The sequence below is a fragment of the Tachyglossus aculeatus genome, chromosome 22 (genome assembly GCF_015852505.1).
Source record: "Tachyglossus aculeatus isolate mTacAcu1 chromosome 22, mTacAcu1.pri, whole genome shotgun sequence".
Taxonomy (NCBI): Eukaryota; Metazoa; Chordata; class Mammalia; order Monotremata; family Tachyglossidae; genus Tachyglossus; species Tachyglossus aculeatus.
Window position 1 is genome coordinate 53655453 of NC_052087.1, and position 12984 is coordinate 53668436.

At 49.0% G+C, this 12984-nt stretch overlaps 1 protein-coding gene across 1 annotated transcript in view; it reads left to right on the forward strand.

Annotated features, from left to right (window-relative positions):
• DRD4 (dopamine receptor D4) overlaps positions 1-11973 on the forward strand; it is a 29078-nt gene extending 17105 nt beyond the window's left edge. Inside the window, exons 5-7 of the mRNA XM_038765378.1 lie at positions 897-1009; positions 3799-4241; positions 11771-11973. Of these exons, the coding sequence (XP_038621306.1) occupies positions 897-1009; positions 3799-4241; positions 11771-11973 (759 nt within the window). The remainder of the gene's footprint in view (positions 1-896; positions 1010-3798; positions 4242-11770) is intronic.
• Positions 11974-12984: the final 1011 nt, after the last annotated feature.

The window sequence follows — 12984 nt, forward strand, 5'->3', positions numbered from 1 at the left end:
GGAATGAAGCAGCGTGGCTCAGTGGAAAGAGCCCGGGCTTTGGAGTCAGAGGTCCTGGGTTCAAATTCCGGCGCTGCCACTTGTCAGCTGTGTGACTTTGGGCAAGTCACTTGACTTCTCCGTGCCTCAGTTCCCTCATCTGGAAAATGGGGATGAAGACTGTGAGCCCTCCGTGGGACAACCTGATCACCTTATAACCTCCCCAGCACTTAGAACCGTGCTTTGCACATAGTAAGCGCTTAATAAATGCCATCATTATTATTATTATTATTATGAAGACTGTGAGCCCCCCCGTGGGACAACCTGATCACCTTGTAACCTCCCCAGCGCTTAGAACTGTGCTTTGCACATAGTAAGCGCTTAATAAATGCCATCATTATTATTATTATTATTATTATTATGAAGACCGTGACCCCCCGTGGGACAACCTGATCACCTTGTAACCTCCCCAGCGCTTAGAACCGTGCTTTGCACACAGTAAGTGCTTAATAAATGCCATTATTATTATTATTATGAAGACTGTGAGCCCCCCGTGGGACAACCTGATCACCTTGTCACCTCCCCAGCGCTTAGAACCGTGCTTTGTACATAGTAAGCGCTTAATAAATGCCATTATTATTATTATTATTATTATTACCCCAGCGCTTTGAACAGTGCTGGGCACATAGTAAGCGCTTAACAAATAGCATTATTATTATTACTTATTCATTCAGTTGTATTTATTGAGCGCTTACTGTGTGCTAAGCGCTTGTGGGACACGAGGGAGGGAGAGGTGGGCAGCGTGGGGCTCAGCTGGGTGGTCCCAGGGGCCTCACCCCGAACACAAACTCCTGGGGGAAGGGGGCCGGCTTGGGCGGCCAGTTGGGTCACTGGGGTGTCTATGTCTTCGACGGCAGTTCCAAGGTGGGGTGTGGACCCTGAGCACGTGGCTCTGTGATGCGCTGATGGCCATGGACGTGATGCTCTGCACGGCCTCCATCTTCAACCTCTGCGCCATCAGCGTGGACAGGTAATAATAATAATTAATAATAATTGGCATTTGTTAAGTGCTTACTATGTGCAAAGCACTGTTCTAAGCGCTGGGGAGGATACAGGCTGATCAGGTTGTCCCACGGGGGACTCACAGTCTTAATCCCCATTTTACAGATGAGGTAACTGAGGGCCCAGAGAAGTGAAGTGACTTGCCCAAAGTCACACAGCTGACAATTGGTGGAGCCAGGATTTGAACTCGTGACCTCTGACTCCTCTGCCCGGGCTCTTTCCACTGAGCCACGGGAGCTCCGGCCCGGAATACCCCCCCAAAACCCGCGCCCCTCCCCTGCCGTAGCCTGCAGCCCTCTCCACCACCCTGGGGTGCCCTCATGGACCCAGAAACCTGTCCCCTACCCCCCAGCATCCTCATGCATTCGAGGATTTAATAATAATAATAATAATAATGGTATTTGTTAAGCGCTTACTATGTGCGAAGCACTGTTCTCAGCGCTGAGGTGATACAAGGTGATCAGGTTGTCCCCCGTGGGGCTCACAGCCTTAATCCCTTTTTGACAGGTGAGGTCACTGAGGCCCAGAGAAGTGAAGTGACTTGCCCAAAGTCACCCAGCTGACAAGGGGCAGAGCCGGGATTAGAACCCATGACCTCTGACTCCTGAGCCCGGGCACTTGTCACTGAGCCAAGCTGCTTCTCGGATTTAGCCCCGTTCCCCATCCCGGGTGTCCTTTGTGGATCCCGGGTCTTTTCATTCATTCATTCGTATTTATTGAGCGCTTAAAGTGTGCAGAGCACTGGACTAAGCGCTTGGGAAGTACAAGTTGGCAACATCTAGATAAATACGATTGATGATGATGATGATCTAGAGACGGTCCCTACCCAACAGTGGGCTCACAGTCTAGAAGGGGGAGACAGGGAACAAAACAAAACAAAACATGAGAAACAGCGTGGCTCAGTGGAAAGAGCCCGGGCTTTGGAGTCAGAGGGCACGGGTTCAAATCCCAGCTCCGCCAATCGTCAGCTGTGTGACTTCGGGCAAGTCACTTCACTTATCTGGGCCTCAGTTCCCTCATCTGTGAAATGGGGATTAAGACTGTGAGCCCCCTGTGGCACAACCTGATCACCTTGTAACCTCCCCAGTGCTTTGCACATAGCAAGCACTTAATAGACTGTGAGCCCACTGTTGGGTAGTGACCATCTCTATATGTTGCCAGCTTGTACTTCCCAAGCGCTTAGTCCAGTGCTCTGCACACAGTAAGCGCTCAATAAATACGATTGAATGAATAAATGCCTTTATTATTATTCATTCTTTCATTCAATCGTATTTATTGAGCGCTTACTGTGTGCAGAGCACTGTACTAAGCGCTTGGGAAGTACAAGTTGGCAACATATAGAGACGGTCCCTACCCAACAGTGGGCTCACAGTCTATTATTATTATTATTATAGACAGGTATCAAAGTCGCTCTCACCATCCAGCATCCTCACAGATCAATCAATCAATCAATCAATCAATCGTATTTATTGAGCGCTTACTGTGTGCAGAGCACTGTACTAAGCTCTTGGGAAGTACAATCAATCAATCAATCAATCGTATTTATTGAGCGCTTACTGTGTGCAGAGCACTGGACTAAGCGCTTGGGAAGTCCAAGTTGGCAACATATAGAGACAGTCATCATCATCATCATCAATTGTATTTATTGAGCGCTTACTGTGTGCAGAGCACTGGACTAAGCGCTTGGGAAGTCCAAGTTGGCAACATCTAGAGACAGTCCCTACCCAACAGTGGGCTCACAGTCTAAAAGGGGGAGACAGAGAACAGAACCAAACATACTAACAAAATAAAATAAATAGAATAGATATGGACAAGTAAAATAAATAAATAAATAGAGTAATAAATATCATCAATCGTATTTATTGAGCGCTTACTGTGTGCAGAACACTGTACTAAGCGCTTAAATATGTACAAACATATATACAATTTGTACTTCCCAAGCGCTTAGTACAGTGTTGTGCACATAGTAAGTGCTCAATAAATACGATTGATGATGATGATGATGATCCGGGGCATCCTTGTGGATCTTTTAGACTGTGAGCCCACTGTTGGGTAGGGACCGTCTCTATATGTTGCCAATTTGTCCTTCCCAAGATCTTAGTGCTCTGCACATAGTAAGCGCTCAATAAATACAATTGATGATGATGATGATCCCGGGCATCCTCGTGGATCTTTTAGACCGTGAGCCCACTGTTGGGTAGGGACCATCTCTATATGTTGCCAATTTGTCCTTCCCAAGCGCTTAGTACAGTGCTCTGCACATAGTAAGCGCTCAATAAATACGATTGATGATGATGATCCCGGGCATCCTCGTGGATCTTTTAGACCATGAGCCCACTGTTGGGTAGGGACCGTCTATATATGTTGCCAATTTGTCCTTCCCAAGCGCTTAGTACAGTGCTCCGCACATAGTAAGCGCTCAATAAATACGATTGATGATAATGATGATCCCGGGCATCCTCGTGGATCTTTTAGACCGTGAGCCCACTGTTGGGTAGGGACCGTCTCTATATGTTGCCAATTTGTCCTTCCCAAGCGCTTAGTGCTCTGCACATAGTAAGCGCTCAATAAATACGATTGATGATGATGACGATGATCTGGGAACTCAACGCCCCCCACCCTCGCCTCCCCGCCACGGGGTCCTGGTGCACCGGAGGACGCAGCCCGGCTCCCGCCCGGGCCGGCCCGCGTGGAGGCCGGGCCTCGGCCTTGCCCGTCGCCCGCCGTCCGTTGAGGGCGGCCTGTTTCTCCCGCCAGGTTCATCGCCGTGTCGGTCCCCCTCAACTACAACCGGCGGCAGATGGACGGTCGCCAGGCCGTGCTGCTGGGCACGCCCTGGGCCCTGTCCCTGGCGGTGGCCGCCCCGGTGCTGCTGGGCCTCAACGACCGGGCCGGACGGGATCCGCGGCGGTGCCAGCTGGAAGACCGGGATTATGTCATCTACTCCTCCGTCTGCTCCTTCTTCGTGCCCTGCCCGCTCCTGCTCCTCCTCTACTGCGCCATGTTCCGCGGCCTACGCCGCTGGGAGGAGGCGCGAAGAGCCAAGCTCCGCTCCGGCCTGGGCGCTTCCCGCCGGCCCGGGCACCCTCCGCCCGCCAGCCCCATCCGCACCGTGTGCCGCCCGGCCCCGACGCCCGGAAAGCGGGCCAAGATCACCAGGCGGGAGAGGAAAGCCATGCGCGTGCTCCCCGTCGTCGTCGGTGCGTTCCCGCGCCTCGGTCCCGGAGCTGGGGGGTAGGGGATGCCCACCGGCGGGAGCGGCCTAATAATAATAATAATAATAATCACGATGACGATGGTATTTGTTAAGCGCTTACTAGGCGCCAGGCACTGCTCTAAGCGCTGGGGTGGGTACCGGCAAATCGGGTTGGACACGGCCCCTGTCCCACATGGGGCTCCCAGTCTCCATCCCCATCTTCTAGACTGTAAGCCCACTGTTGGGTAGGGACCGTCTCTATATGTTGCCGACTTCAATCAATCAATCAATCAATCAATCGTATTTATTGAGCGCATACTATGTGCAGAGCACTGTACTAAGCGCTTGGGAAGTACAAATTGGCAACACATAGAGACAGTCCCTACCCAACAGTGGGCTCACAGTCTAAAAGGGGGAGACAGTCTAAAAGGGGGAGACTTGTACTTCCCAAGCGCTTAGTCCAGTGCTCTGCACACAGGAAGCGCTCAATAAATACGATTGATTGATTGATCGATTTTACAGATGAGGGAACTGAGTCCCAGACAGCTAAAGGGACTTGCCCAAGGTCACACAGCAGACTAGTGCTCTGCACACAGTAAGCGTTCAATAAATACGACTGATTGATTGATTGATTCCCCACAGCACCTGTATATATGTTTTTATGTATTCATTACTCTATTTATTTTACTTGTACATATCTATTCTATTTGTTTTATTTTGTTAATATGTTTTGTTTTGTTGTCTTTCTAGACTGTGAGCCCACTGTTGGGTAGGGACCGTCTCTATACGTTGCCAACTTGTACTTCCCAAGCGCTTAGTCCAGTGCTCTGCACACAGGAAGCGCTCAATAAATACGATTGATTGATTGACTGATTTTACAGATGAGGGACCTGAGGCCCAGACAGGTAAAGTGACTTGCCCAAGGTCACACAGCAGACTAGTGCTCTGCACACAGTAAGCACTCAATAAACACAATTGTTGGATTGATTGCCCACAGCACCTGTATATATGTATATAAGTTTTTATGTATTTATTACTCAATTTATTTTACTTGTACATATTCTATTTATTTTATTTTGTTAATATGTTTTGTTTTGTTCTCTGTCTCCCCCTTCTAGACCGTGAGCCCACTGTTGGGTAGGGACCGTCTCTATATGTTGCCGACTTGTACTTCCCAAGCGCTTAGTACAGTGCTCTGCACACAGTAAGCGCTCAATAAATACGATTGATTGATTGATTTTACAGGTGAGGGAACTGAGGCCCAGACAGGTAAAGTGACTTGCCCAAGGTCACACAGCAGACTAGTGCTCTGCACACAGTAAGCGTTCAATAAATACGACTGATTGATTGATTGATTCCCCACAGCACCTGTATATATGTTTTTATGTATTCATTACTCTATTTATTTTACTTGTACATATTCTATTCATTTTATTTTGTTAATATGTTTTGTTTTGTTCTCTGTCTCCCCCTTCTAGACTGTGAGCCCACTGTTGGGTAGGGACAATCTCTATCTGTTGCCAACTTGGACTTCCCAAGCGCTTAGTACAGTGCTCTGCACACAGTAAGCGCTCAATAAATACGATTGAATGAATGAATGAATAGTGGCGGAGCCAGGATTAGAAGACACCTGTCCACATGTTTTGTTTCGTTGTCTGTCTTCCCCTTCAATCAATCAATCAATCAATCAATCGTATTTATTGAGCGCTTACTATGTGCAGAGCACTGTACTAAGCGCTTGGGAAGTACAAATTGGCATCACATAGAGACAGTCCCTACCCGATAGTGGGCTCACAGTCTAAAAGGGGGAGACAGAGAACAGAACCAAACATACCAACAAAATAAAATAAGTAGGATAGAAATGTACAAGTAAAATAAATAAATAAATAAACAGAGTAATAAATATGTACAACCATATATACATATATACAGGTGCTGTGGGGAAGGGAAGGAGGTAAGACGGGGATGGAGAGGAGGACGAGGGGGAGAGGAAAGAAGGGGTTCAGTCTGGGAAGGCCTCCTGGAGGAGATGAGCTCTCAGCAGGGCCTTGAAGGGAGGAAGAGAGCTAGCTTGGCGGATGGGCAGAGGGATTGGGGGCATTCCAGGCCCGGGGGAGGACGTGGGCCGGGGGTCGATGGCGGGACAGGCGAGAGCGAGGTACAGCGAGGAGATTAGTGGTGGAGGAGCGGAGGGTGCGGGCTGGGCAGTAGAAGGAGAGAAGGGAGGTGAGGTAGGAGGGGGCGAGGTGATGGACAGCCTTGAAGCCCAGGGTGAGGAGTTTCTGCCTGATGCGCAGATTGATCGGTAGCCATTGGAGGTTTTTGAGGAGGGGAGTGATATGTCCAGAGCGTTTCTGGACAAAGATGATCCGGGCAGCAGCATGAAGTATGGATTGAAGTGGAGAGAGACACGAGGATGGGAGATCAGAGAGAAGGCTAGTGCAGTAGTCCAGACGGGATAGGATAAGAGCTTGAATTAGCAGGGTAGCGGTTTGGATGGAGAGGAAAGGGCGGATCTTGGCAATGTTGCGGAGCTGAGACCGGCAGGTTTTGGTGACGGCTCGGATGTGAGGGGTGAATGAGAGAGCGGAGTCGAGGATGACACCAAGGTTGCGGGCTTGTGAGACGGGAAGGATGGTAGTGCCGTCAACAGAGATGGGAAAGTCAGGGAGAGGACAAGGTTTGGGAGGGAAGACAAGGAGCTCAGTCTTCGACATGTTGAGCTTTAGGTGGCGGGCGGACATCCAGATGGAGATGTCCTGAAGGCAGGAGGAGATGCGAGCCTGGAGGGAGGGGGAGAGAGCAGGGGCAGAGATGGAGATCTGGGTGTCATCAGCGTAGAGGTGATAGTTGAAGCCGTGGGAGCGAATGAGGTCACCAAGGGAGTGAGTGTAGATTGAGAACAGAAGGGGACCAAGCACTGAACCTTGGGGAACTCCCACAGTAAGAGGATGGGAGGGGGAGGAGGAGCCTGCAAAAGAGACTGAGAAAGAACGACCGGAGAGATAAGAGGAGAACCAGGAGAGGACGGAGTCTGTGAAGCCAAGGTCAGATAACGTGTTGAGGAGAAGGGGGTGGTCCACAGTGTCAAAGGCAGCTGAGAGGTCGAGGAGGATTAGGACAGAGTATGAGCCGTTGGATTTGGCAAGCAGGAGGTCATTGGTGACCTTTGAGAGCGCAGTTTCCGTGGAATGAAGGGGACGGAAGCCAGACTGGAGGGGGTCGAGGAGAGAGTTGTTGTTGAGGAATTCTAGGCAGCGCGTGTAGACAACTCGTTCAAGGAGTTTGGAAAGGAATGGTAGGAGGGATATGGGACGATAACTAGAAGGTGAGGTGGGGTCAAGAGAGGGTTTTTTTAGGATGGGAGAGACATGGGCATGTTTGAAGGCAGAGGGGGAAGGAACCAGTGGAGAGTGAGCGGTTGAAGATGGAAGTTAAGGAGGGGAGAAGGGATGGAGCGAGAGATTTCATAAGATGAGAGGGAATGGGGTCAGAAGCACAGGTGGCCGGAGTAGCACTTGAGAGGAGGGAGGAGAGTTCCTCTGAGGATACCGCTGGGAAGGATGGGAGAGTAGCAGAGAATGTTGAGAGCCGGGGGGTTGGAGAAAGGGGGGAAGAGACTTTGGGGAGGTCGGACCTGATGGATTTAATTTTGTTAATGAAGTAGGAGGCCAGATCGTTGGGGGTGAGGGAAGGAGGAGGGGGAGGAACCGGGGGCCTGAGAAGGGAGTTGAATGTATGGAAGAGCTGGCGGGGGTGATGGGCATGGGTGTCAATAAGGGAGGAGAAATAGTTTTGTCTGGCAGAAGAGAGGGCTGAGTTAAGGCAGGAAAGGATAAACTTGAAGTGAACGAGGTTGGCATGGTGTTTAGACTTTCGCCAGCAGCGTTCGGCAGCTCGAGCATAAGAGCGAAGGAGGCGGACAGTGGCAGTGATCCAGGGCTGTGGGTTAGTGGTGCGAGAGCGGCGAAGGGAAAGGGGAGCGAGCGAGTCTAGCTGAGTAGAAAGGGTAGAGTTGAGAGCAGTAATCTGATCATCAAGACTGGGTAGAGAGGAGAGGGCGGCGAGGTGGGGTGTGAGGCGTTCCGAAAGATGGGTGGGGTCCAGAGAGCGGAGATCTCTGTGAGGGAGTAATACGGATTTACAGGGGAAAGGAGTGTGAGTGAGGAGGCAGGTGAGAGGATTATGATCAGAGAGAGGGATCACAGAGTTGGTGAGGGTGGACACAGTGCAGCGGTAGGAGATGATGAGGTCGAGGGTATGACCAAGTTGGTGAGTGGGTGAGGTGGGGTGGAGCAAGAGGTTGGCAGCGTCAAGGAGAGATAGAAGGCGGGTGGCAGAGGAGTCGTTAGGGATATCCATGTGGATATTGAAGTCTCCGAGGATCAGAGTGGGCATGGAGAAGGAGAGAAGGAATGTGAGGAAGGGGTCAAAGTCGTTAAAGAAGTTGGAAGTGGGGCCCGGAGGGCGGTAGATGACGGCTACAAGAATCTGGAGGGGGTGGTAGAGGCGAATAATGTGGGCTTCAAAGGAGGGGAAGGAAAGGGAAGGGGGAGGAGGGATAGTGCGAAAGCGACATTGGGGGGCGAGAAGGAAACCGACACCTCCTCCTTTTCCAGTGAGTCTGGGGGAGTGGGAGAAGAAGAGGCCTGCACTGCAGAGAGCAGCAGAAGAGACCGGGAGCCCACTGTTGGGTAGGGAGGGACCGTCTCTAGATGTTGCCAACTTGGACTTCCCAAGCGCTTAGTACAGTGCTCTGCATACAGTAAGCGCTCAATAAATACGATTGAATGAATGAATGAATAGTGGCGGAGCCAGGATTAGAAGACACCTGTCCATATGTTTCCTTTTGTTGTCCGTCTCCCCCTTCTAGACTGGGAGCCCGTTGTTGGTTAGGGACTGTCTCTAGATGTTGCCAACTTGGACTTCCCAAGCGCTTAGTCCAGTGCTCTGCACACAGTAAGCGCTCAATAAATACGATTGAATGAATGAATGAATGTTGGCTAGGGCCCGTCTCTAGATGTTGCCAACCTGTACTTCCCAACCGCTTAGTCCAATGCTCTGCACACAGTAAGCACTCAATAAATACGATTGAATGAATGATTGAATGAATGAATGAACCTCTGACCCCCAGGATCGGGCACTAACCACTACACCGCGCTGCTAGTGCTGGTGATATGTTCCTGGCCCACTGGGAATTTCTCCTCTAAGAATTATGCATTAATAATAATAATGATTATGATTGAGAGGCAGTGTGGCCTAAGGGATAGAGGGATAGGGCCTGGGGGTCAGAAGGTCATGGGTTCTAATCCCAGCTCCGCCACTTGCCTGCTGGGTGACCTTGGGCAAATCACGTCACTTCTTTGGGCCTCAGTTACCTCATCTGTAAAACGGGGATGAAGACTGTGAGCCCTACGTAGGACAGGGACCGTGTCCAACCCGATTTGCTTGTGTCTGGTGCTTAATACAGTGCCTGGAACATGATATGCACTTAAACCCCACAATTATTATTATAATTATAATCCCAGCTCCACCACTTGTCTGCTGTGTGACCTGGGGCAAGCCACTTCACTTCTCTGGGCTTCAGTTCCCTCATCTGTCAAACGGGGATTGAGCCCGGGAGCCCCATGTGGGACAATCAACCTGATTTCCTTGTATTCATTCAATATGTTGCCAACTTGTACTTCCCAAGCGCTTAGTACAGTGCTCTGCACACAGTAAGCGCTCAATAAATACGATTGAATGAATGAATGAATCGTATTTATTGAGCGCTTACTGTGTGCAGAGCACTGTACTAAATGCTTGGGAAGTACAAGTTGGAAACATACAGAGATGGTCCCTACCCAACAGCGGGCTCACAGTCTTGTATTCATTCATTCAGTCAGTCAGTCGTATTTATTGAGCGCTTTCTGTGTGCAGAGCACTGTACTAAGCACTTGGGAAGCCCAAGTTGGCAACATCTAGAGATGGTCCCTACCCAACAGTGGGCTCACAGTTTAGAAGGGGGAGACAGAGAACAAAACAAAACATAGTAACAAAATAAAATAAATAGAATAAATATGTACAAATAAAATAAATAAATAAATAGAACATCCATTCATTCATTCATTCATTTATTCAATTGTATTTATTGATCACTTACTATGTGCAGAGCACTGTACTAAGCTCTTGGGAAATACAAGTCGGCAACATGTAGAGACGGTCCCTACCCAACAGTGGGCTCACAGTCTAGAAGGGGGAGACAGAGAACAAAACAAAACATATTCACAAAATAAAATAAATAGAATAAATATGTACAAATCAAATAAATAAATAAAACATTCATTCATTCAATCGTATTTATTGAGCGCTTACTGTGCGCAGAGCACTGTACTAAGCGCTTGGGAAGTACAGGTTGGCAACATCTAGAGACGGTCCCTACCCAACAGTGGGCTCACAGTCTAGAAGGGGGAGACAGAGAACAAAACAAAACATATTCACAAAATAAAATACATAGAATAAATATGTACAAATAAAATAAATAAATAAATAGAACATTCATTCAATCAATCACATTTATTGAGTGCTGACTGTGTGCAGAGCACTGTACTAAGCACTTGGGAAGTACAGGTTGGCAACATCTAGAGACGGTCCCTACCCCACAGTGGGCTCACAGTCTAGAAGGGGGAGACAGAGAACAACACATATTCACAAAATAAAATAAATAGAATAAATATGTACAAATAAATAAATAAATAGAACATTCATTCATTCATTCATTCAATCACATTTATTGAGTGCTTACTGTGTGCAGAGCACTGTATTAAGCGCTTGGGAAGTACAGGTTGGCAACATATAGAGACGGTCCCTACCCAACAGTGGGCTCACAGTCTAGAAGGGGGAGACAAAGAACAAAACAAAACATATTCACAAAATGAAATAAATAGACTATGTACGAGTAAAATAAATAGAGTAACAAATACGTACAAACATATATACATAGTACAAGTAAAATAAATAAATAGAGTAATAATTGAGCCCCTTCCTTCCTCTCCCCCTCGTCCCCCCTCCATCCCCCCATCTTACCTCCTTCCCTTCCCCACAGCACCTGTATATATGGATATATGTTTGTACATATTTATTACTCTAGTTATTTATTTATTTTACTTGTACATATCTATTCTATTTATTTTATTTTGTTAGTATGTTTGGTTTTGTGCTCTGTCTCCCCCTTTTAGACTGTGAGCCCACTGTTGGGTAGGGACTGTTTCTATATGTTGCCAACTTGTACTTCCCAAGCGCTTAGTACAGTGCTCTGCACATAGTAAGCGCTCAATAAATACGATTGATGATGATGACGATAATAAATACGTACAAACATATATACAGGTTTGGCACATAATGAGTGCTTAACAAATACCATCATTATGATTATTATGATTATTATTAGCACGGTGGGGGAGGTGGGTTCGCTCTCTGCGGCCCTCTGGGTCTCCCCTCGGGGCTGACCAGGGCCGGATCCCCTGTCGTCTCCCCTCCTCGTCCTCCCCGCAGGGGCCTTCCTGTTGTGCTGGACGCCCTTCTTCGTGGTGCACATCACACGGGTCTTGTGCGTGTCCTGCACCATTCCGGGCCAACTGGTCAGCACCGTCACATGGCTCGGCTATGTCAACAGCGCTCTCAACCCCATCATCTACACCGTCTTCAACGCCGAGTTCAGGAACTATTTCCGCAGAGCGCTGCGTCTGTCCTGCTAGGGCCAGGGGCGGGTGGGGAAGGGGGCAAGGCCCAGGCCAGGAGCCGGACCCTGAGGGACGGGGGGTGGGAGAGGAAGGGTTTTCTACAGCTCATTAAAGGTCATTTTGTTCTTCTCTTCTGGGGATCCAGTGGCTGGGATGGGGGGAAGAGGATGGGTTTTCTACCGCTTATTAAAGGTCATTTTGTTCTTCTCTTCCGGGGATCCAGTGGCTGGGTTGGGGGGAAGAGGAAGGGTTTTCTACCGCTTATTAAAGGTCATTTTGTTCTTCTCTTCTGGGGATCCAGTGGCTGAGATGGGGGGAAGAGAATGGGTTTTCTACCACTTATTGAAGGTCATTTTGTTCTTCTCTTCCGGGGATCCAGTGGCTGGGATGGGGAGAAGAGGAAAGGTTTTCTACCGCTTATTAAAGGTCATTTTGTTCTTCTCTTCCGGGGATCCAGTGGCTGGGATGGGGGAAGAGGAAGGGTTTTCTACCGCTTATTAAAAGTCATTTTGTTCTTCTCTTCCGGGGATCCAGTGGCTGGGATGGGGGAAGAGGAAGGGTTTTCTACCGCTTATTAAAAGTCATTTTGTTCTTCTCTTCCGGGGATCCAGTGGCTGGGATGGGGGGAAGAGGAAGGGTTTTCTACCGCTTATTAAAGGTCATTTTGTTCTTCTCTTCTGGGGGTCCAGTGGCTGGGATGGGGGGAAGAGGAAGGCTTTTCTACCGCTTATTGAGGGTCATTTTGTTCTTCTCTTCCGGGGATCCAGTGGCTGGGAGGGTGGAAGAGGATGGGTTTCCTACCGCTTATTAAAGGTCATTTTGTTCTTCTCTTCCGGGGGCCCAGTGGCTGGGATGGGGGGAAGAGGAAGGGTTTTCTACCGCTTATTAAAGGTCATTTTGTTCTTCTCTTCCGGGGATCCAGTGGCCGGGATGGGGGGAAGAGGAAGGGTTTTCTACCGCTTATTAAAGGTCATTTTGTTCTTCTCTTCTGGGGTTCCAGTAGCTGGGATGGGGGGAAGAGGATGG